The sequence below is a fragment of the Myotis nattereri genome (genome assembly GCF_964212035.1).
Source record: "Myotis nattereri genome assembly, chromosome: 15".
Taxonomy (NCBI): Eukaryota; Metazoa; Chordata; class Mammalia; order Chiroptera; family Vespertilionidae; genus Myotis; species Myotis nattereri.
The window spans coordinates 26392543-26418226 of NC_138090.1; the positions used below are offsets into that span (position 1 = coordinate 26392543).

At 50.4% G+C, this 25684-nt stretch overlaps 1 protein-coding gene across 1 annotated transcript in view; it reads right to left on the reverse strand.

Moving 5' to 3' along the window:
• COTL1 (coactosin like F-actin binding protein 1) overlaps positions 1-25456 on the reverse strand; it is a 41393-nt gene extending 15937 nt beyond the window's left edge. The window contains exons 1-2 of the mRNA XM_081108617.1: positions 24936-25456; positions 24596-24678 (exon numbers count right to left, since the gene is read on the reverse strand). Of these exons, the coding sequence (XP_080964743.1) occupies positions 24596-24678; positions 24936-25012 (160 nt within the window). The 5' untranslated portion in view covers positions 25013-25456. The remainder of the gene's footprint in view (positions 1-24595; positions 24679-24935) is intronic.
• Between the last annotated feature and the right edge of the window lie 228 nt (positions 25457-25684).

Consider the following 25684-nt stretch of genomic DNA (forward strand, 5'->3'; position numbering starts at 1 on the left):
CACCCACTAGAAGCCAGTATCACCCCTCCCCAGCCCGTTATGGCACCAAAAACAGGTCCAAACGTTGCCCAATGAATTTCTAGATACAGTTTATGTCCCCACTTAATCGGATCCTTTGTGTTTTCCACTGAAATTTGGTGCATTTCATTGAGAAATCACATATTCTTGCTCTGCCTAATCCCTAAATAGTTCATATTTTAACTGTACTGATCCCTACCTGGCCACGGCTGGCACATGGGCTGCTACAGGTTTGGGTTATTCATCTGTACCAGCCGCTCTGCTCAGCACTGATGCTCTTCATGGCTCTTAGTTGTTAGCTTTAGGATCTCTCGGGGACCCACTGACAGTGCCGAGCTGTGCTTCTCCAGCATCCGTGTACATTCGAATCGTGGGGGTCTCGCTAAAACAGATTCTGATTCAGCAGATCTAAGGTGGGTCCCTGGGGTCTGCATTTCTAACTGGAGCCCAGGTAATGCTGATGCATTTGAGGTGTTTAATCTATTTGTCTTTAAATCAAGGTGCCTTTCTTCCTATAATCTTTCTGGGTGCCTCCTTGCCAAATCCCACACAATGTATAGGTTTATACTGAGTTACTGAGACCATTAGCCCACTGAGAGTCATGGAGACACAGTGTGGAGCTGATCAAGTTCACTTCCTGGTTACTGCCTCAGAGCCCAGCACTGTCAGACAACAACTCCACCGTCTCATAGGAACCCATCTGTCCCAGGGAAGCTAAGAAACAGTTCTCAGCAGTCCAGGCTCCTGACGCAGCCTCTACAGTCCAGGCCACAATGCTGATTTCTTAAAGGAAACATCCATCATGAGGACCATTCACGCTGGCACAGCATCTCTATTTATAAAGCTCGTTTGTTTTACTACTTCACTTGGTCTTCATACGATGCTGTCCAGTGGGTGATGGGGGGGCGGGGGTACTGTCATCACCTTCATCAACATCCAAATCACCATTCGACAGATGAGGCTCGGAGTCCTGTGGTTCACCCAAAGTAACATACTAATAATGCCAGAGCTGGACTTGAGACCAAGGACCGGGATAACTCAGGTGCGTCTGTCCACTGGCCACGGAAGTCCAGTGGGCGCCCATCGTGGGACCTGACCGTGAGGGTGAGTGGATGACAAGGCCGTGGGGACAGAGAAGAAAGGGTGGTCTCAGGGACACTTCACAGGCCAAATCCGCAGGATGTGGTGACCACCCCGCCATGGGAAGCAAAGAAGGAGTCCAGCAGATTCCCACGGGAGGGAGGCCTCCGTCTCTTACCCCAAAGACCCTGACGTAGTCCCCTGACGTCTGAGCCACAGCTGCCTCATCTGTAAAATGAGGTGATGTTTTTTGGTCCTTCTCACTTTCTTTTTCTTTATGGAAGTAAAAGTCCATAGCATAAAATTCACCATTTTGACTATTTTAAAGCATAAAATTCAGTGGCGTTTAGTACAGTCACAATATTGTGTGGTCACCAGCACTGTCTATTGCAGAACATCTGCACCCCAAAAAGAAACCCCACCCAGGAGCAGGCACTCCGCGCCCTCCCCTCCCTCAGCAGCACCAATCTGCCCGTCTCGGGGTGGGCCTGTTCCGGACATTTCTCACAGATGGAGTCACACACCATGTGGCCTCCTGTGTCTGACTTCTTTCACTCAGCATGTCCCCAAAGTTCATCCACATTGCGGCGCGGTCAGTCCTGCATAATAATATTTCATTACATGGATATGCCGCAATCTGTTCACCCGTTCATCTGTTGGTGGACATTTGGGATGCTTGCCAAGAAGGGTGATTTTCTACCACCCTCAGGAGTGGGTCATGAGGATTCAAGGCGAACGCTGTGAAAGCTGCCTGGGTGTCAGACCTCCGACGTGATAGAATCTTCCCCCAGAAGCTGCAGCCAAAGGGAGGAGCTGGGGTGGGGGTGGGGGTGAGGGTGGGGGGCGGGGAAAGCACAGGAAATGAGGCTGGTGGGACTGAGGAACTGAAATTCACGCAGCCACATGGGGCTGGTGCAGACAGCGTGGGGGTGAGCTGCCCAGCACTTCCCAGCAGTCACGGCTGTGTTTGGGAAGCCAGCGCATTGTTTTGAGTAGTGTTACTGGGGGGGTGGGGAGCGGGGGGAGGAGAACCAGCACCAAAGTGTTTAATTAAATTGCAGCCTTGACCTGAGGGGGAGGCGGGCCGCACATCAGATGCCAAGGCAACACAAGCAAAAGAACAGGCAGTCTGTTTCCATGGGAACCACTCTAGTTCCCATTTCCACATGGGTTGGCTGGACATTTGGGTTCTGTGACAGCATTCAGATTCCAATGGCCCCATCTCTGGCCAAAGCCTCCATGTGGGAAAGTTGCAAATCATGTGTCCCAAGTACCAGCTCCGGACCTGGCACAAGGCAGGCCGGTCACACCTCCCTCCTCCAAGGATATGGGGAACCTGGCCTTGTCCTGCAGGCAATGGCACTGAAGTTATCATGGCAGCGAGGCTGTTTTCCTGAGTGGCTGTCGGGCGCTTACCGGACAATGGTTTGACCAACAAGCCTGCTGACCTTTCTGAAAATCCAACAGTCGCGTTAAGCTTACAGATGTTTGCATAGATTTGGCCCAACATAGAAAAGTCATCTGAGTCTAAGATGAAAAACCTGTTCTGAGCAACGTTTTCAGAGCTGCCCACGCAGACCTGAAGCCTCTCTCCCCCACTCACCCTGCAGGAGGCTGTGAGGCCACTTTGACCTCAAACTGGTCTGTGCAGGAAAAAGTTCACGTTCTTAGACACTCTCAGGCCGCCTTCCCTCTTCTGGACAAACGAGGCAGACCAAACACAACAAGCAGCCACGGCACCCCAACAGAAGTGGAAACATCACATCCCCTCATTCATCTCCTGCTAATATCACTCACACGCACAGGAAAAAGCGGGTATATCGGCTGAGAAAGGCATAGCTACCCCCCATCATATATGTATAGTGGCGTGTGCATGTATATAGGCATGTGTCTGGGTGTGTGTGCTTGTATGTGCACGGGTATATGTGTATGTGTGGACACTAAGATGGCAAAACTGGCTGATACTTGAGGTTGCTGTCACCCTCGTGGTGCCACTTGGTCCCCAGTGGGGCCAATAGCACATCTGTCCAGACTGAGGTTCAGGAGTGGAGGGTGCAGCTCCAGATGACCCCAGTGGGAGAAGCCCAAACACTCATACCAGGAGACCCCCTGGGTCCCCTCTGCAGGAGGCCCCAGCCCAGCTGTCCACAACACCTGCTCACGGGGCCACTCGCCTCAACCTTCGGCTCCATGGCATCCAGGTTGCGTCCAAGTTCCAAAACCCACTAGGAAATCACCCCTACTTTGTACCAGCTCTGTGACTTAGAATGTCTCTAAGCCTCAGTTTCCTCATCTGGAAAATGGGTCACACACCTACCTCATAAGGTGGTTGTGAGGATTAAATGGGGGTGGGAGGAAAGAAACATGAAGGCCTTGGCTGATGGGATGGTCGTTATCTTTCTACCCCCCCCCCCCCCCCAGTGAAACTGCTCTCAGGTCTGCAGCGGCCCAACTGCTGAGCCCAACAGAGAGCGTCCTAGCCCAGTGATGGCGAACCTTTTTGAGCTCGGCGTGTCAGCATTTTGAAAAACCCTAACTTAACTCTAGTGCCGGGTCACATATAGAAATTTTTTGATATTTGTAACCATAGTGAAACAGAGACTTACATTTTTTATATTTATTTTATATATTTAAATGCCATTTAACAAAGAAAAATCAACCAAAAGAATGAGTTCACGTGTCACCTCTGACACGCGTGTCATAGGTTCGCCATCACTGTCCTAGCCTCTACCTTCTTCACTGGCTTTCTATAGCCACCGAATTTATGTTCACTGCTCTGGGTTTCAAAGCAGGGGCACTTCTGGGAGCACACGACCCTTTAGTCACTCGTACCAGGAGTGTTTCTTAAGGACCTACTATGTGCCAAGCCCAGCTAAGCACTGGAGGGTACAGATTACACCAACAAGGGTCCTAAGGGTGCTTACAATGTGCCAAGCACATCACATTTATACATATTTGCATGTCTCATTTTGACCTCTCTTTGAGGTCAGCACCGCTTACAGTCCCATTTTACAGATGAAATAAAGGCTCAGAGAGGTGAAGCGATAAGGAGCCAGATGACTCTTGCACTGGAGAACTGGTGAAGTGTAGACCAGCAGTTCTCAAAGTGTGGTCCGGGGCACAGCAACATCAGCATCACCCAAGAACACACTGGAATGTGAATTCAGAAGCTCCGCAACTGGGGCCCGCACACTGAGCCTAAATGAGCTCCCAGGGGGATTCTGAGGCCTGCAAACCTGGAGAACCACTGACCTAGAGGAAGAGGTGAGAAGAGGAAACAATGGGGCTTTGAGCATGGAGAACCTGCTCCACTCAAGGTAGAGAAAGGGGGTGAGGCAAAAGGTCTCGCGGGCAGAAAAGCTGATGTGCCGAAAGCTGAGCCTCCACCCCTTCCTTCCACCCGCACGCCTTTATCTGAAGGGAGTGTAAAGGAGCTTCCTGTGTGGCCTGGCTTCTCAGCAGTGTAATTTACAGAACTGGAGGCAGCCAGGTGTGGTTCCCGAGTGTCTCACCATCAGAGACCATCAGGACTGTCCCCCCAGAGACGCTCTCTCCGCCCAACCCCACAGCCCGAGAACGAGCCCCTGAACCGTGGCACTGGGTATGAGGGAGCTCTTTCTGTGACCGCTCAGTCATCTACTTGACATTAGCCGTCACTAACAAGGATTCCCAAAGGCATCACAAAATCCCATGGAGCCTCATCCAGGGAAGGTGTCAACCAATGACAAACCAAGGTTGGAAGTCCCGTCCCTGAGGACTGTCAGTGCCACTGCAGGGCCTTTCGGCGGCGCCAGGAGCTCCAAGGCCAGGTGGACTGCACGTTCGGTGTCCCTGATCTGAGGCTGTGGACGCCCTCCCATTCCCATCCCGTGAGAGTCTTGTTCATGAAAAGATGGTCCTCACATGACATTAATAAAACTCCACTCTCAAAAGAACGTGACCCTTTGGTTGGCCTCTGAAGCCTCCTCCAGGCGGGTTGGCAGCATGGGAGAGCTCTGGCCGAGCCCTAAGGCCCCCTGCGAGGCCTGGACAGGGCTCACCTGGTTCAGTGCCCTACTTCCCCCTGCAGGCTCCTCGCCTTCACTTACTAAGCAAGTGAACACACAGCATAAAGTCGTCACAGGTGAGGCTCTCAGACACCGCCTGGCGCAGAGTAAGTGCTCTAAGCACCGGCTGCCCTTGTGTTGAGTTCTCTCCTTTGCAGCCCCTTCCTCCCTCCAGCTCTCCACTAAGCCCCCTCCTTCCGAGACCCTACATTTTCCTTCGTTCCCTCCTGCCTTACCACCCCCTCACCTCCCTCCATCTGTCCCTTTTCCTCCCCTCTCTCCCCTCCCCCTGGGCTCTCTGTCTAGGATCAGAAAGGAGGGAGGGATGTAGGAAGACAGAGAAGGCGGGAGGAGCAAAGGAGCGATGCTAAGCAGCTATACAAGGGAACGTGGGAAGAAACAATAACACAGAGAGGAGAGGTGACCACAACAGGGCATGAGAAGGGTAGGGAAAGGGGGGGAGGGGTGGGTCAGACTGCTCTGGAATCACCAAGGCCACCAGGATGAGCTGCGTTAATGTTTTCCCCAAAACTACGAATGGCATGTAATCCACACCAACCTTTCGAGGGCTTCCCCTGCCTCCCCCAGCCAGACTTGACAGCTCCCGAGGCTCAGGGAATCCCTGAGGGGCTGATTCTGCCCAACCCTCCCCGTTATTCTCACCAGCGTGATCCCGACACAGGATCCACATTGACTGAGGCCCCGCCTTCTCCCCACAGGGACCTAGCCTTCCCCTCTCCCCGTCCCCAAAGCCAGCCCCCAGCCCCTGCTGGAGAAGGACACACCCAGAGGAGACAGGGTCTGCCACGGGCCAAGCAGTGTACAAATGGCTCGCACTTTTGCAAATACTTGGGACAATTTTTTTCGTTACACACAAAACACAATTATTCTAATTAGAGATATAAATAAGCAAAAATAAGGGTCTCACCACCTAAGTAAGCCCTGTGAACATTTTGATCTTCTTACCTACTTTCCCATTTGTCTAGTTCCTGTTGGATCCCACAGTGCCAGGCACAGAGTAGGTACCCAATAACCACCTGCTGGCCAACAGAAAGGAGAGAGAGAGAGAGAGAGAGAGAGAGAGAGAGCGAGAGAACTGAGCATTTTATCCTTCTCATCCAACACTGAACTTCAGCAGGAGACAGAGAAAGGGGGAAGGGAACACAGGGAGGAAGTTGCCCCAGAGCTCCACAAGATCCAACCGGTCCTCGACAGACTCCCTGAGAAGTTATGCAAACAAGGATCCGTAAGGAGAAAATGACCCACACACCAAAGAGCTGAGCTGTCAGCTTCCACCAAGCCAGCTCCCTGGAGGAGGTATGAAGGGAAACGGGAAAGAGTTCTCCTGCCACCCAGGGCAAGGCGACAGCTGGACAGTGGCCACACCAGCACTCACTCCCAGCAGGCTGTGGAGGGGGAGGGAAGGGGGCCAGGCAGGGGCTGAATAGCAGGAGGAAGACTTCGGAAGCAGAAAATGTCCTCTCGGGGCCTCACCCCACCCCCCACCCCCTCACCAGGAGACTAAAGGCTGAGGGTCAGAGAAGCCGGGTTCCTCCCTTAAAGGGAGAGCTATCTTTACTGAAAAGCCCCATCTCATTCACTCTCTCTTTTTCTAAGGGACTTTCATTGTTTCCCTGGTGGGTAAAACCCCTCCTGTCCCACTCAAAACAATTTTTCTGAAAACATTAAAAAGAGCAAAAAATTAAGGAAACCCATCCCAGGATAAAGGCCCTGTGTCCATCCCTCAGAGAGCAGGACGGAGATTCTGTTTGCTGCTGGGATCTACACTCGGTGTGCGCCTGTGTGTAGTCCAGTCCGCACTGAGATCACACTGTGTGTGCAGCTTGCTACCGTGCCCCCCTGTTCCTCAGAGCAGAGACCTCCCAAATGATTCCTTCCTCTTAGAGTTTACACTAAAAGTGGGGTGACCCAGCTTTCCTGGTCTGACCGAGAGCACCAGAAAATGGAGTACAGGATAGCCGGAGGAGAAGGAAGATGATTGCTTCTGCGGCACCCTCCCCTCCGGGAGTGGGCTGATCTGCAGACCCAAATTATCAGGATAGCTGGTGGTTTTCCCCTAATGACACAGCAACCAGGACCTTTCTTGTAATGATGACTTTTACTTCCTTAAAAGGAAGTCAGTGTGTGATACCCGACTCCACCTCTGACTTAGAGGTCGGTGGCTGCAGCAGTTCCTGGAGGCTCTGAGTACATCATTACAGCACCTACAGCAAGACACACAGGGGCCCCTGGCGGAGTCAGGGTCTGGCTGCCTGAGCACTAAACACCCCTGGTATGCACTGCTCTGCATTCTTGCATCTGCTTTTTACAGTTTTGCTGTTTTCCACTGCCGTCAGTTAGTCATCTGACAAACACTTATTGACACTATGATCCAGAGACTTTGCTGAATAAGACACAGTCCCTATGCTCAAAGAATATACAATCTAGCCTGGGAGGGGGTGGGGAGGAGTATGTGAGCACAATGTAGTTAGAGCCGTAGCAATGAGAGTTATCACAGGGTGAATAAGAACGTAAAGAAAGAAGGAAATGAACTCTGCCTTGGGGTTGGTGATCCAGGCAGGCTCCTCAGAGGAGGTGAGGTTGGATATGGGATTTGAAGGATGACCTGGAGTTCACCCAGCTACCAGCAGGGTAAGGACAAGGGGGTTCGTGTTAACAACTTAGCGAGACTCTGACAGACAAAAGCAACAGCTTCTGCGGGCAAGTTCAAAAAACGCCTGCTTCCACCAGCCCTTCTATTTTTGACTTACCACAGGCTAAAGGGCCATATAATCAGCTTATCATTACAGTGTTTAAAATAAGAGATTAAAGGCTCCTCCAGCTTGCTCACACCTACTCCAGGAGGCCAGGAGTCTTCCCTGCTATCTCAAGTGCCCACAATGGCCCTGACACACTGGTCATGCTCAATAGTACTTCCTGAGTAAATCAAGAGCCTCTGGCCCATCTCCTGTAGCCACGTCGCAGTCCCTCCGTTCAGTGGGAAATGCCATTTTATAAGAATAAAACCAATCTCCTTCCTGGATTTTAAAGGTGCGGCTTCCACCTGCAGAGAACAGGAAGGAGTAGACCCGCGGAATGAGCAGATAGGGACAGGTAACAAGTAACTGGTCTGGACCAATCTGCCCATTAAAAAGGCATACGGGAAGGGGAGACCAACCACAGGCTGTTCCTAGAGTCAGCGATGCCTGCATAATGTGCGGGGTTCTTCTTTACCTTCCAGGCTCTCAAGGCCAAGTACAATACCCAGAAGAGCAAAGCCAGCTCTAAGCTCAGCAGCCTGAGGGAACCAAGAGACCATCCCTGTCCTAGCCACCCCTTCCCTCTCTGGTCTCCAGTTCCCTGGGCTGGAAGATGGCTTCTCCGTCCCTGACTCAGAGCCCCGGAGTGGTGAGGACGGAGGCACAGACAGCTCCCCCTCCCCCTGGCTGTTAGCGACATTCCCAGCCCTTGAGTTTGCCCGCATATTTACAGCTGACTCATTTAACTCTATTGATTAACTTACTATGAGCCCACACGAATATCCAAGACAGAACCTCCGCTTTTCTTTAAGTCCTCATTTCGGATGCTGGGGATTGAGGCAATAAAAGCTATTTCAGCACCAGCTCTGTGCAGGGCTGGATCGGAGGATGAAAACACAGCCAAGGGTACGGCGCTGTGTCTGGGCGGAGGTCCTCATCAGAACTAGTAGATGGGGTAAAGCCTTCAGAACTAGGCAAGTGGTAAAAAACGCTAGCTAGCCCAGCCGACGTGGCTCAGTGGTTGAGCATCCACCTACCAACCAAGAGGTCACGGTTCGCCAGGTTGCAGACTCAAACCCCAGTGTGGGGCGTGCAGGAGGCAGCCGATCAATGATTCTTTCTCATCATTGATGTTTCTATCTCTCTCTCCCTTCCTCTCTAAAATCAATAAAAATATATTAAAAAACAAAAACAAAAAAAGCTAGACAGTGATGATGACGAAAGCGACGGTAACCGTTATGGAACAAAATGGAGGCAGCCATACTCAAGGGGCCAAAGAGCCTCATGTGGCTCTCGAGTCACAGTTTGCCGACCACTGCCCTACCTTGTTTGGCTCAGTGGATAGAGTGCCAGCCTGCGGACCAAAGGGTCCCGGGTTTGATTCCGGGCAAGGGCACGTACCTGGGTTGCAGGCTCCTCCCCACCCCGGACCCTGGGCTCCTGCAGGAGGCAACCAATTGATTGATGTGTTTCTCTCACATCAATGTTTCTCTCTGTCTTTCCCTCTCTCTTCCACTCTCCCTAAATATCAATGGAAAAAAGATATCCTCGGGTGAGAATTAACCAGAGAGAGAGAGAGAGATAGAGAGAGGTAGAGAGAGAAAGAGAGATTATTTACATACCATAAAAGTCACCCCTTTTGTGAACTGTACCCTTTAAGTGTACAATTCATTCATTTGCAGTATATTCATAATGTTGTACAATCATCACCACTGTCTAGCTCCAGGACACTTCATTACCCCAAAAGGAGACCTTGTACCCATTCGCTGTCACTCCTCATCCCGTCTCCACCCCTGGCAACCATTAATCTGCCTTTCATCTCCATGAATTTGCTTGTTCTGAAAGCTTCAAGTAAACGGAATCATACAATGTGTGACCTTTCACGTCTGGCTTCTTTCACTCAGCGCAGTGGTTCTGAGGCTCATCCAGGCTACAGGTGAACCAGTGTCTCATGCCTGTTTATGACTGAATAACAGTCCAGTGTGTGGATAGGCCACATTTTGTCTATCCATTCATCAGTTGACAGCCATCTGGGTGGTTTCCAGTTTGGGGCTATTGTGAATAATGCTACTGTGAGCATTCATGTACAAGTTTTTATGTGGGCACGTGTTTTCATTCATCTTGGGTATATACTAAGGAGTGGGATTGTTAGTCTTAACCTTTTCAGACTGACCTGCCACATCAGCTGTACCATTTCCATCCCCACCAGAGGGTTCCGATTCTCTACATCCTCACCTACACCTGTATTACAGCCTCCAAGTAGGTGGGACATGATATCTCATTGGGGATTGATTGGCATCTCCCTATTACTCATCATAGCGAGCATCTTTTCATGTGTTTATTGGCCATTTGTAGATCTTCTTTGGAGAAATGTCCATTCAAATCCCTTGCTCATATTTTAATTGGGTTGTTGTCTTGTTATTGTCGAGTTGTAAGAACTCTTTATATATTCTGGACACCAGACCATTATCATATATACTAGAGGCCCAGTGCACGGATTCATGCAACGGTGGGGTCCCTTGGCGTGGCCTGCGGGGATTGGGCCAAAACCGACAGTCCAACACCGACTGCGGCTCCTGCCTGCTGTTCCTGCTCATCCCGGGCCCCGCCGTGCCTACTGCAGGCTCTCGCCCAGTCAGTCCCGATCAAGAGAGGCTCGCGTGGCAGCAGTGCTCGCCAACAGCGAGCCCGGCCACCTGGTGCCCATAGATCAGTCGAGCAGTGCTCCCACTGTGGGAGTGCACGGACCACCAGAGGGCAGCTCCTGCATTGAGCGTCTGCCTCCTGGTGGTCAGTGTGAGTCATAGCAACAGGTCAACTTGTTGTTCGGTCGACTGGTCACTTAGACTTTTAAATATATAGATGGGCCCTGGCTGGTTTGGCTCTGTGGATACAGCTTCGGCCTGTGGACTGAAGGGTCCCAGGTTCGATTCCGGTCAAGGGCACATGCCTGGGTTGTGAGCTCGATCCCCAGTAGAGGATGTGCAGGAGGCAGCCGATCAATGATTCTCTCTCATCATTGATGTTTCTATCTCTCTCTCCCTCTCCCTTCCTCTCTGAAATCAATAAAAATAAAATAATAAATATATAGATGGTTTGAGGGCCTTCCCTTTTGCTGGGCCCACTCCTCACCCAGATAACCTGCATGTCTGGTTCCTTCTCATTCAGATCTCTCCTTGGTGTCACCTCCTTTCTCACCAGACCAGCCTTGCTAACGGTGGCTTCCCTGTAGTCCATCTGTCGCCCATTTTATTTTTTTTATGGTGCTCATCTCCTGAGAGAGCACTTGCTATCTTGTCTATTATCTGTCCCTGTACTTCCAACAGAATGCAAACTCTGTGACTTAAATCACTCAACTTCCCCAGGACCCAGAGTCCCTGGCACATAATAGTCCTCGGTTTAAACGTGTTGGATGAATGAGTAATTACAAATCGCCAAGGAAGAGAGGAAGTTACTTTTCTGGAGTCAGGTGCAGCCAGCTTTGCCAAATCAGGAACAGAGCAGGCGGCACAGTTTGGGGCTGCGAGAGCTCGTAGGGTGAACACAGGCCCTCCTCTGTGGGCAGGGCCAGAGGGGCTGCGACCGCCTGGGCTCACACAGGGGCTGCAACAAGCCTGGCTCTTCTCACTCCTCCCCAGAAGCCCCTGCGTGACCCACAGGGCCCCTGGCCTGCCTGCGGCAGCAGCTTCCTTCATTTGCAAACCACGAATAATATACTCCATTCTATAGTCATTATAGCAAAAAAAGGGAAGAAAACTACTTCTAGGTCATATCAGATGACCTCCAAGGGCCACCCTTTCAGACAAAAGTAGTGAAGTCAGAATTTCACGCTGGGAAGGATAAAGGCGGTTGAATTACAGCCTTACTCCCCAGAGACCATCACAGGCTTCCCACTTCAACAAAGGCAGAGAAACTGCCTCTGAGCTGCCTGTTCCTACAAACATGACACCAGCCAGAGGCCCTGGCCTGAGGGCTGTCCCTGACCTGTCAAGAAAAGAGCTTGTGGAAAGTTGTTAGGGGAGGAGACCCTAACAGTTCTCATCACAAGGAGAAATATTTTTTTCCTTTTCTTGTTATCATGTCTATATCAAACAATGAATGTTAACGGCATTTCACGACACAGGAGAGGGCAAAATTAGATTTACAATTATGAGTACGCCACAGTTTATTCTTGTATTATTAAAATCATAACCTGCATGCCTTTTTCCATGCAAACAAATGCAAACCTACCTTTGCCCACCCCTGTATATGAAAAATTAAACCATCATGCTGTATACCTTAGAGTTATGCAATGATGTATGTCAATTATGTCTCAATATAACTGAAAACAGAGGAAAAAGGAGCTTGACTATGGTCTTCTTTCCTTGTTTCAAAAGAATTCCAGCCCTGGCTGGTTTGGCTCAGTGGATAGAGCGTCGGCCTGCAGACCAAAGGGCCCCAGGTTCGATTCCGGTCAAGGGCATGTACCTTGGTTGCGGGCACATCCCCAGTAGGGAGTGTGCAGGAGGCAGCTGATCGATGTTTCTCTCTCATCGATGTTTCTAACTCTCTATCCCTCTCCCTTCCGCTCTGTAAAAAATCAATAAAATGTATTTAAAAAAAAAAAAAAAAAGAATTCCAGCTGCAAGTGTCAAAAAGCAGCAGGACGTCAGGAACGCAGGCACTGGACACAACTCAGCCCCTGTGCAGCCTTGGGCCAGTGCTTTCACGGCTCTGAGCCTCAATTTTCCCATCAATGAATTGGGAATAACAATAGGGTCTACCCCACTAGGTCAGGGTGCAGATGAAATGAAATCATGATTAGATGACCGTGGCTGGTACAACAGTGGCCCCAGAGCTGCCTGCATCCTCCAGAGCCTGTAACTATGTGAGCTGGCAATGCAAGAGGGACTTTGCAAATGTAACTAACTAAGGTAAGAACCTCAACATGCAGAGATGATGCTGGATGATCTAGGCCAGTGGTTCTCAACCTTCCTAATGCCGCGACCCTTTCATACAGTTCCTTATGCAGTGGTGACCCCCAACCATAAAATTATTTTCGTTGCTACTTCATAACTGTAATTTTGCTACTGTTATGAATCGTAATGTAAATATCTGATATGCAGGATGTATTTTCATTGTTACAAATTGAACATAATTAAAGCATAGTGATTAATCACAAAAACAATACGTAATTATATATGTGTTTTCCGATGGTCTTAGGGGACCCCTGTGAAAGGGTCATTCAACCCCCAAAGGGGTTGCGACCCCACAGGTTGAGAACCGCTGATCTAGGCAGACCCACAAGCATCCTCAAAGGAAGAAGAGGGAGGTAGGAGAATCAGAACCAGAGAGAAGGCATTGTGAGAACTCAACCTGCCATTGCACGAGGAAGGAGCCATGAGCCAAGGAATGTGGGTGTCTCTAGAAGCTGAAAAAGGCAAGGAAGTGGGTTTTCTCCTCAAAACCAGCCCTGCTGGCACCTTGATTTTATCCCAGTGAGACCGATTTGGGGCTTCTGACCCCCCGAACTGTAAGATGATAAAATTATGTTGTTTTAAGTTTGTGGAAATTTGTTACAGCAGCCATAGGAAACTCACGCAATGCCTGGCACAATAAAGGTGCAGTGCTCACCATTATTTTTTAAAGTATTATTATTACCGATTATTGGCAAAGAAACTTACACAAATGCATAGACAATAAAATAAGAATACGTGCACAAGAAAAAAATGAGATAGATAACCATAAACTAAGTCCAGAACTGAAACATGATCTAAAGCAGGTTAATTTGAAAATGCACTGATGAAATAAAATACAAAATGCTGAAGTACCTGCCCTGCCTTCAGACACAGGCCTCTGGGGACTTGTCCCTGCTGTGCCCACTGAGCTGAAGCTGAAAAGCCAAAACACATAAAATTAAATCGGTGAGGAATGTAGGCATGCAGTGGCTCTGGGCAGGAGACCTGGGCCAGAGCCCAGTGAGGGCAGGGCACCAGCCAGGGAGCCTCCTGCCTGCATCAGGGGACTGGCATTCATGCATCTATGTCCATTTATCTATGGTCATTGATAGACTCCACAGCGTCTGGGGAGAATGCCAGGTGCTGTTCTAGGTGCTGACGGCACAGCAAAAAAACAGAGACCAGGATTCGGCCCCTACCCTAGGAGCTGACTCTAGCAGGAAGACAGGTGACAGATACAGGAATGCTCGTGTGCATATAACTTGGGGAATTGTAAGTGTTGCAGCCCATGACTTGGGCCCACACAAGGGAGCAACACACACACTGAGAAAAAAGAGATTGGGACTGGCTAACCCTGAGGAGTAGGGATTCCCCACTGAGGACGCTGCCACCAGAGTGACAAAATCCCTCTTTCCGGGACCTCACCATGGCATTAAAGAAACAGACAAGCCCTGGCCGGTTTGGCTCAGTGGATAGAGCGTCAACCTGGGGACTGCAGGGTCCAGGGTTCGATTCTGGTCAAGGGCACATGCCCGGGGTTGTGGGCTCGATCCCCAGTCGGGGGCATGCAGGAGGTAGCCAACCAATGATTCTCTCTCATCATTGATGTTTCTATCTCTCTCCCCCTCTCCCTTCTGAAATCAATAAAAATACATTGGGAAAAAAAAAAAGAGAGAGAGAGAAAGAAACAGACAAGCACACAACCACTGAGTGCACAATGAGGTGACATCACAAAGGCAAGGAAGGCGTCTGAGCAGAGGGGTTATTTACGACGGGCCTTGATGGATATAGAGACGTCCTCCCGGAAGGCAAAATGGATGAGGACAGGGCAGGAACACTGTCCACAAGTTGTGAGAAAGGGGGAGAGGAGGGCAGCACAGTGCAGGGGGGAGCTAGGAACCTCGGACACAGATTTGGTTTCAAAGTCCAGCTTTTCCACCGACTGTGCCACCTCAAGCATGTGACTTTTGACTCCAGGGACACCATGATTCCTCATCAGTAAAACGGGGATAACTCCCACTCACGGGTGTCATTGTCCTTTTCCATTACGTCCCTCATGGATGAGAAAAATTTTAGATGAGACAATACATGCAAAGCTCCATGCAGTGCCTGGCATTAGGACATCCATGAGGTCTGAATCCTTGTGTGGGGAACATGTCTTTTGGGAGGGACGTTAGCTGATGACCATCTGTCAGTAAAATTCCCCCAGGTGTACTGGAACTGGGCCTCAAAGGAGAACACGGCCAAGGGACCAAAGAAAGAGACTCCAGAATTCGACCAAAGAGTTTATTAAAGGAACTTACGGACAACTTGGGCAAGTTGGTGGATGTCCGCACCCAAAAGGGAATGAGGGCTTGATATATATATATCCTCCAGGAACACAGACGGCTTGTAGCTAACAGGCACATGCTTGTTAAGAGCTGCACATTCCAAAGCCCACCTCTCCTGGGATGACCTGGAAGTCACATCAAGCACTAGAAACCATTTGCCTAATAGCATCCCACCATAAGGGCCATCCATGTCATCTCTAAGCATTTGGGCCTTATGGGCAAAAACTACAAAAGGTTCTTAAGGGGTGAGGAGCTGATGCAACCTGATGCATAGTTCAGAAGCCACCTCTGCCTGGATTGCACATTCACTGGAGTCAGGGAAAGTGCCCAACTTAGTGCTCACAGTAAGGGCTTGACACACAATAGACACTCAACAAGCGCCCTAGAGAAGGGAACACCGTGAGAAGGGTGGAGCCCCAGGAAACATCTACACTTACGGGGCAGCAGGGAAAGGAGAACTGGCAGGAGGAAGTGAGAACAGAGATGAGAAACACAGAGAGTGCACGAAGGGAGCACTGCAGGGCAGAAACAAAGGGAAGGAAATTATATTTTCTGTAACTAAAGGTCACTGACAAATGCTTGAGGAGGGTAAAGTGGAGTAAAGACAAAGAAATGGCCACTAAATTTGGCAACCAGAAGATAACCAAAGACCTATGCATGGGGTCTCATGCTCTGGGTGTCATGGTCCATTCTATATAATAAAGAGCTAATATGTAAATGGTCATCACGCCCTCACGCCGTAAAGGCTCAAACACTCAACACTGGGGAGAGAGGAATGGGGACCAGCCAGGCACATATGAGCTCACGAGAGAGGAATGGGGACCAGCCAGGCTGCAGCCCGGGAGCGATCAGGCTGGCAGAGGGAGGCAGTTGGGGGGCGATCAGGCCAGCGGGGGAGGGGGGCAGTTGGGGGCAATCAGGCCGGCGGGGGGGGGGGGCAGTTGGAGTCAATCAGGCTGGCAGGGAGGGGCAGTTGGGGACGATCAGGCCAGCAGGCAGAGTGGTTAGGGGCAATCTGGCAGGTGAGCAGTTAGGAGCCAGCGGCCCCGGATTGTGAGAGGAATGTCCCAGACTGGAGAGGGTGCAGGCTGGGCTGAGGGACACCCGCCCCTCCGTGCACAAATTTCGTGCACCAGGCCTCTAGTCAAACTATAATGAGGTAAAGAAAAGAAAGGAGGTAAGTAGGTGAACATAATATCTGCACAACCCACAAGCAATACTTTCAAAAAGTTTGTTAACTCCTAAAGAGTTGCAAGTATCAAACACTCAATTCAATTCAATTAATTGAACACTTTTTCTGAACAAGAGACACCTACTTACCAGGAAGATAGACCTCTAGCAACCTTCCCCATGGAAGATGTGGCCACAAACTCAAAAGCAAGCACAAATATCACCAAGAGGCGATCTAAAAGAGAGTGCCATCGCCCATGCACTTTATGACACAAACCACTCCGTGTGGCCCTGGACCTGCCAGGAACAGGTGTGGGGAGAGAAGGCAGCGGAGACTGAAGGTTGCCGAACACTATGAAGGCAATGGCTCCTAGCCCTCCAGAGTTCTACTGAGAAACCATAACCCAACGTTGTTTCTGGAACAAAGCCAGTGCTCCGTGCATGTTTGTTAAATGCATAACTGACAGGCTGTTTAGCACTTTACAATGTCCAAAGCACTGCCAGAGACTTAAAAGCTTCCTTTGCCCGCATATTCCCTTAGACTCACAAGACAATTTCTCCTTGTTGTATTCAGAGCTAAGCCCAATTTTTCTCCCCTACTGCGAAATCTCATTGCAGTGGCCCCCTACACCTATCACAACAGTTCCCCTGAATAAAGAATGCCTTACCATTCTTTAACAAGTGCCAGAATGAATAATTTTTTCCTTTAACAGTAAACACATCCCCATTTTCCGTAGGAATCATCCCAAGGCCAATCTCAGTACCAGGAAAGGCTGACCCCCTGCTAGAGGGAAATCGCCCAGGTCCACGTTAATGCATTTTGTCACTCTTCCTGATGTAGAATCACCAGGGGAGGGGCTGTGAGAGAGAAGAATGTGCACAGTCAAGGAGGGCCTCTTTCAAGGCCTTCCTTTTTTTTTTTTTTTTCCCTTAATCGTCACCGAGGGTGTTTTTTCATTGCTTTTAGATAGAGTGGAAAGGAGAGAGGGAGGGAGGGATATGAGTGAGAAAGAGAAAGGGGGAGGGAAGGAGGGAGGGGGAGAGAGAGAGAACCATCAACGTGAGAGAGACACATTGACTGGTTGCCTCCTGCACAAGCCCTGGTCAGGGCCAGGGATCAAACCTGCAACCCAGGTACGTGCCCTTGACCAGAATCACACCTGTACCTCTTCAATAGGCAGGCCGGGGCTTTCAATCCCTTTCTTAAACATCTATGTCAAGTGGCCAAGTAACTTCTCCTGACATAACTTCCACAATGAGGGTCTCACTACCTCCAGTGATGGCCCATCCTAACTTGAGGACAGTTCTTCCTCACATGAACCCAAAATCTATCCCTGAAACTTCTACTGCTTGGTCCACCTCTACCACATGGGGTTGAAGATGTTCCTATCTTTCAAATGTCAGCTCTGCAAACATCTGAAGACAACATTCATGTCCCTGAGGTGTCCCTCCTCCAGGTTGAATATGCCCAATCTCCTCAGTCAATTCTTACATGAGAGGTTTTAAATTCCTTACCCAACCTGGATTCTCCTCTCTTGGCCTGTTACCACCTGCCTACCCTGGGGACTATGGCCAGGACTTTTTAGATGGAAATGATAAAGAACTCGGCCAAGGTGGCTTAAGGAAAAAATTCAATTGGCTCAAAACAATTCAAATGGCTGGATCCACGAGTTTAAGCCATGTCATGTGGTCTCCATTCCCTATCTTTGCCTCTGTTCCTGAGTTCTTAGACAGGTTCTCTCTCCAAACGGTAGATGGGTCCTGCAAGTGCCAAGCTTTTATTATGCTTACATGCCTTAGCCCCAGAGAAAGACAAAGGGATTCTTTCCCAACAACTCTATCCAAAGTCTCAGAGATGAATCTGATTGGCTTGACTTGAGTCACATGGGCCCAACCTGAACCAATTTGTTAACAGAGGGGATAGCTTACTCTGATGTACCCTCCCAATAGGGAGGGGCAGGGTCAGCCACACTGAAACTACATTGGCTAAGCAGGATTACTGTGAATAAGAAGGAGAAGTTCCGCCAAAGAATGGAAAGAGGAACACACAAAAACATAAAACCCCCACATCTCTCTCTGAGTGACATTTTAAGCTGAGCACTGTAGGCTTACCACAGCATCATGGGAATATCATCTATACCCAGATCATCACCCCACCCACATCACAGTGCATCTACCCCAAATCAGACTTCATGCTGGCGTTGCGCCCTATGAATGCACCTTTTCTGGTAGCCACCCCACACAGCAAGTTTATTTCAACTTGTTCACTGATGTACAACACCTTCTAAGAAGGTGCTATATTAGCCACATTTATTGAGCACTGATTCTATACCAGGCGTTGCCCTGCAAGTTTTATATGCATCATGTCAATTTATCCTTACAATATCCCCGGGCATTATGTGCAATCATTATCCCCGTCTTACAGATGAGGAAACAGAGAATCTGGGAGATCTGCCTAAGGTCATGCAGCAAGGGTGCAAGTCAAGGCAAGACACCTGGCTCCCCCATTAATGCTTATAACCAATCGGCTCTAAAATTTACGCCAACAGAAAACTGGATTCATTCCCAGATGCCTGGATTCTTTCCAAAATAAAACTGCTTACAACTGAGTACTCCGAGGTCCATCCATAAAGGAATGATTAAACAAGGTTACATTTATATGAGGGAACATCATGCAGCCACTTTAAAGGCAGGGCAATGGCAGGGCAATCTGCTTCACGAGGGCAGGGGCCTTCATTGCTTCTATCTTCATTCTCGGCGCCTAAAATAGGACCCTACAGAGTAGCCAGTCATGTCCATTGGAGGGAGGGAGATAAGAAGGGAGGGGAGAGAAAGGAAGGAGAGAATGAAGGACCCAACAAATGAATGAACAAATTTCTGCATCGTAACTATAACTGATTTTTATTCTCTTCTTTTTTCTTAATCATAGTTTCTGAATATTCTAGAAGAAACAGGTATTACAGCTCGGCCGGCGTGGCTCAGGGGTTGAGCCTCAACCTATGAACCAGGAGGTCACGGTTCAATTCCCGGTCAGGGCACATGCCCAGGTTGCAGGCTCAATCCCCAGTGTGAGGTATGCAGGAGGCAGCCAATGATTCTCTCTCATCATTGATGTTTCTGACTCTCTCTCCCTTCCTCTCTGAAATCAATAAAAGTATATTTTTTTAAAAAACCACACAGGTATTACATGTAAGGTGGGAAAACAGAATGTGATTTCACAGAGAGCCCAAGCCACTGCCTCCTCACATGTAGGTGATCCGTAAGCCCTTTCTGCTTCGACCAGAGAAGTCGTGTCCGGTCAGTATGAAAAATGGCTCCTTTCCTGTGACCTCTGTCAGCGGAGCCCCCGCTTCTCCTGGTTCGGTGGCTCTGTCAGGGGAACCAGAGACCACCCAGCAGCTCAGACCTCCCACCTTTCTGGTGCTCAGACCACATACACTACTTCAACACTGATTAAATTCCACCAATAAGAGAACCACAGTCATTAGCATTTACGGAGCACTTACTATGTTCTAGGTACCACAGACTTGCTTCCTTAATCCTCCTAATGACCACATCATAGCAGAAGGATGACCAGGTGGCTAACTCACCTGCTCCAGGTCACATGACTGGCAAGTATGGGAACCCAGACCGTCCAGTGCAGCCAAAACGTCTAATGACTGAGCTAACCACCTCTTACCACGCTGCACATGGAACTTGGGTCAAAGGTCTAATGTGTGCCCAGATGGAGCCTGATGCCTATTGCATGCCAGCCTAGGGCCGAGCACCTACTGTGAGCTAACCTGGGATTGCGGGCTTACTGTGTGCTGAGCTGGAGCATGCAGAACAGAAAGCACAATGTCACTGTAAGTGCTATAAAAGTAAAAACAATGATATAAAGTAACAGTAACGATAGCCAACGTGCATTGGGGGCCTGTGCTCTCATTTTAGATGTAATATATGTAGCCTTCCCAGTCACTCTCAGAAAGAGGGACTATCAGGATCCCCATTTTACAGACCAGAAAAATGAGGCACAGAGGAAGGGATGTCCTTGCCCAAGGACACACAGCAGGGGAGAGACAGAGTTGGGATGTGAATCTAGAGCGTTTCTGATTCCCAAGTGTCCTGGCTGTTGAAATAAAAAAAAAAGGGGGGGGCTAGCACTAGGCTGGTGGGTGGCTGAATCCTAGATGGGCTGAGGAATAAAAGGGGAATTCCACCTGGAGGGAATCTCCAACATCAAAGTCCTAAAGGCTGGGAGTGTTAGTGTCAGGCTGCAGGTGCACACGGAAGGGTGTGGGGAGCTACTGGGCAGGAGATATGGGTGGAGACAAACTGATTGGAATGCCAATCAGACAACCTGTGCTTTAATCAATGGGCACAGGGGAGTCATAGAAGGTTAATGAGCAGAGGAGTGATATGTGCATTAGGAAGAGTTAATCTAGCAATTGGGGAGGGGGTGTAAGAATGATTATAAGACAAGAAAGAACAAAGGCTAAGAGACTCTTACAATAAAAGGGGGAGGGTAAGGGGCAAGGGACTTGTTTTTGGTTTGCCCCTCTTCTAGAATCAGTATGCACTCCCACCCCCCACACTCTTCCCTTAGGAAGCCACCCTCTGTCTCCTGATCTGGGTGTTTGGTGGGGCTACCCTCACTCACTCCAGGGGTGGGCACTGACCCAGGTGTAGGCAGCCAGTCCCAGGAATTGGTTCAGGATGGGCACATGAACACAGCCAGGCTATGGAGAGTTTGGAGACTCCCAAAATCATTGGCAAAGGGGCTCTCTCTCCCCAGAGGGGTGGCTCTATCCATGGCCTGGAAGCTGGGGCAGCTGGAGGCCAGCTATCATCACTCAGGGGGAGCCTACTCTCTTGACCACAGGAAGGGTGATAAAGGAGGAAGGCAGAGCCAGGAGGAAAGGGGGCTTGAGTTTAGGCATCCTCACCTGAAGTAGCACTTCCCTGGACTTGCTACGGACCAATAAATTTTTTTGCTTAAGCCGGTGGTTCTCAACCTTGGCTGCACATTAGAATCACCTGGGAATCTTTTTAAAATCCTGATTTCTGGGCCTCATCCTCCGGAAATTCTGTTTCTTTGTTATTAATGTTGTGGCCCCACCCCATAACAAAGAAACAGACTTTCCGGAGGATGAGGCCCAGAAATCAGGATTTTTAAAAAGATTCCCAGGTGATTCTAATGTGCAGCCAAGGTTGAGAACCACTGGCTTAAGCCAGTCTGCACAGGGTTTCTCTCATTGCACCTAAAAGACCTCTGGCCACATGCAAGCATGGGGTGGAAGCAAGAGCAGAGATGGTGAACGGCTAGTGAAGGAGGAGGTGCCAGGTGTGTCCATGCGCCAGAAGAGCCAGTGCAGGGCCCCAGAGGGTCCATATCCTGCCAGCAGAAAGAAACAGGAGAGAAGGGCGCAGAACTTTCCATAAAACAGCTGCAGTGGACAAGGAGTCAGGTTTGGGGGCTGAGGAGAGATGAGAGCGGGAGACTGGGCAGGCAGATTCCATTCTGGAAAATGCTAGGGAAGGACAGGAGAAGGAAGACAGTAGCCAGAGAGGAGAGAGGAGAAGGAGGGTGTTTCAGAGAAATAATGACTCAGGAAGGACTGTCAGAGAGGAGAGCGCCCAGGAGGAAACCCACACTCCCATCCCTACAGCCCCAGAGTGACGAGGCAGACACCAGCTGCGCTTTGCAGACTTCCAGGTCCTCTGTGCGCCTTGTGAGATGTTTGGGGACAGGAAGCCCGTTCTAGAGGGACCCTCAGGCCTGTCAGGACACCTGGCTGGGAATTAGGGCCCCAAAGTGCCCTCCCTGCATCATGCAAACGGGCAAACATATGTTTTGTAACTGCAAACAATCCCACAAGCTCCCATCAGAACCTGCTGGACCACTGAAGAAGCCTCAAGGCTTGGAGATGAGAATCTAAACCACTTCCTTAGAGTGAAGAGGCCAAGAGCATGGGCCTTGGAGCCAGTTTAGCTGTGTGATCTCAAGCAAGTCACTTAACCTCTCTGGGCTTTGGTTTCCACATCTGTGGAAGGAGAACAATCTCAGTAACAAAGACAAGGCATGCCAAGTGCAGGGACTGATGGATAAAGTTATAGTTCGTGTTCCGATTCTTTTGACATTGGGTTAGGAGGACAGAGCAGTGGGAAGGAACAAGCTTTTCCGAGAGGAACCAGAGCAGACACAGCGCCCACAACTCGCCTTTACATTTGTCCAACAGATGGACGAGGAAGGAAGGCGGACTTCAGCCAAAGCGGACGGAGCTTTCGGATCCCATGGTCCATTCATAAGATCAACAAGCCGCAGGGAAGGCATTTTTAGTTCGGCCGCCAGACACTCCCCACTCCCATGCCTGTGCTTGGGGGAAGGGTCAGCGTAGAAAACCCACAAAGCCCAAGGGAGGAAGGAAGTGTTCTCTGACCCAAGCAAGTCCTTCCAGCTCTGCAGGCCCAAGGGCCAGGAGCATGTGTTAGGAATCTATTGACCGGATGGCCTGTCTTCCCCAGGTCACCTTCTCCTACTTGGTGGAGAGAACAATAGCTTCAGAGGGGGAACCCGTCTAATGCGGGGGGAGGGGTCGTGATGGATGGCCAGTAGGAGGAAAGAAGCTGCTAATTTACTGTCCCCAAGTTCAGGACAGAGGGAAGCTGGACTGTGAGACAAAGCTTCAGAGCTGGCAAGGCAAAAAAATACTGCTGAGTCTCCTAGCTGTGCACCCAATCGGGAGAAAGTCAAGAGTTTGCACTTATTCTACTTGCAAAAGCATCCGCCACTGTGGTGGAAGGATGGAAGTGGTGGAAACAGGGCCCCTGAGTCCAAATCCTGACCCCACCCACTCTCTGTATGAGGCCCTGTGCGCCTTATGAAATCTGAATTGTTATAGCATTTTATGCACCCAGTATTTTGAACCAATCCTTTACAAAGGCAATGAGTGAATATCCAGAGACAGCGCTCAGGGAGACATTTTTTTAATTGGGAAAACATTAAAACACACACACACACACCAAAAACCCTAGTACTAACTCAGCCCATAGCACACACTTCAAAAATATTATTTGAAATAGGCTAAATATCATTTGATTAAGGAAGCAGTTAAGGGAAGGAGCAGTCCCGTGATGCTTGGCACAATTTTGTAGTTTTATTTATTTCAGAAATGACCATGTAGTTTGTATGGGCGCGGTTCTGAGCACGTGGCACCCATTGACTCACTCACACTCACAACAGCCCTCCAAGGTTACAGGTGAGGAAACCAAGGCCCTGGGAGGTTAATTTGCCCCAAATCATACAGCGAGGAAGTGGCCACTTGGGGATTCAAACCCACCCAGCCGGCTGACTCAGAGTCCCCGCCCTAACCTTCAGGCTGCACGCTCTTTGTCTGAATGTATCTGCTTCCAAGCTACAGACCAGAGGCCAGAAAGAGCCCACCCACTCCCTAAACTCAGCTACAAAGGGTCCTATCACCAGCAATGCTGAGCCTTTGCCTCCATGGAGGGGTACGGTTCTACACTCAGGTGTTCCTTCCTTTTAATGATCTAACACACCAGGGAAGTGCACTGCGTTTAAAAATCGCATTTTGCTTAATGATTTCTTACATATGTGCACACACTGTAACCACCACCCCACAGACTGAAATACAGGGCCTTTCCACCCCCACCCCAGCCTTCCATGTGCCTCTCCCTGTCAGTGGCCATCTCAATCCGTCCCCAAAAGTGACCACTAGTCTGACTTTTCACACCACAGGTTAGCATTGCCTTTTCTACAATTTCATGCAAATGGAATCATATGGGGCTTTATATCTGGCTCTATGTTCTTCAAAAAAAAACACATAAATAGCCCGCACACTGACAATGATTGTGGTTGAAAGGAGGGTGCAGTGAGAGTTTGTTTCTCGTTCGGTGAGCTCCAGGATTGCCTTTATTTTGGCTCACTGACCCATCAAAGGGGAAGATGAGAGGGCTGAACACTGGCATGTGGACCCTTGGGAGTTGACTGTGGAAAACCAGTGATCCGCAGGGAGCAAAGGAGCTGTGCTGGCTGGAGAGGGTACTGCGGAGCCAGGAGGTCACCTCTGGTTGCTCTGAATGACCAGAAGGGAGAAGGCTCTGGTTCTAAAACGCTCAAACCTGGTTCCTCCAGCGCCCGAGGCACCCGAGGTGGCCACAGGCTCCTCCTCCCAGTTTGGCCTCTGCCTCTCCTTCCCAGACAGGGACACATTTCCCCAAAGATCAGTAATTCCCCCAAAAGGCGCGTCTCCTACCTGTGCACTGTTGGATGAAGTCCTGATATTCTGCTCCCTGCTCGCCGGGGACGATAGTGGAGCCGTCATATTTAAAAGTCACCCTTTGGATTGGGAGAAGAAAAAACACACACACACGTCAGCGTTGGTAGCTGCATGGTGCCGAGCTTCCCGCAGGACAATCTAAAAGATGCTCTGGCTGGGGAGAAGCCAGCGCTGGCTTTCCACGCGTCCTGGGCTAAGGCTGCGGAAGACAGCACAGGATGACCCTTAATCCGTCCCATCTGGAAGACGGCTCCGTGCACCCGGCCCATCGCGAGCTCGGGGCGCGGGGCCTGCAGAGCAATGGAAAGTTCCTCACCAGATGACGGCCGAGCCGTCGTCGCGCACCAGGTTGTACGCCTCCCGGCAAGCCTCTTTGTCGATCTTGGTGGCCATCACTGCGGAGCCGCAGGGGGGACACTCTGCCCAGACAGACCGAGCGCGTCCCGGGCCGGCTGCAGGGATTGGAGCGACGCTGCGGCGCGCAGAAAGCTGGCGGGAGACGGCGGCGGCGGCGGCGATAGCAACGCAGAGTGGCGAGCTGCGAATTCCCGGCGCCGCGGCGGGTGCGAAAGTAACCGAGAGCGCGCCTGGACTCAGGCCGCGCCGCCCCGCCCCCCGGCCGTCCCGCCCAGGTCCCCTACGACCATTGGCGGCCCAGGCCGCGGACGCCACGCCCCCCCCCGTTCATTGGCCGTTGGGCGTCGGGGGCGGGGCATCTTTACTCATTGGCAGCCAATCTCAGCCCGGGCGGGTTGCGCAACTCCTCAGTGGGGGCTGAAGAAGGGGCTTTTTCCTCCTCCCTCTCCGTCCTCCTCCTTTTCTCTCTCCCTCTCTTTCCTTCTTTCTAATTCCCTCTCCTCTTATTCCCTCCCGCTCCGCTCCTCTCCTCCTCTTCCCCCTACCTCTTCCCTCCCTCTCCTCTTTACAACCTCCTCCTCTCCCCTCCTGGCCTCTCATTATCCCCACCCCAGCTCTTTCTTCCTCCTCCTCCTCTATTCCTCCTCCCCCCTTCCCTTCTGCTTCCCTCCCCCTTATCCCCCTTTTCCTTTTCCCTCCCCCTTTCCC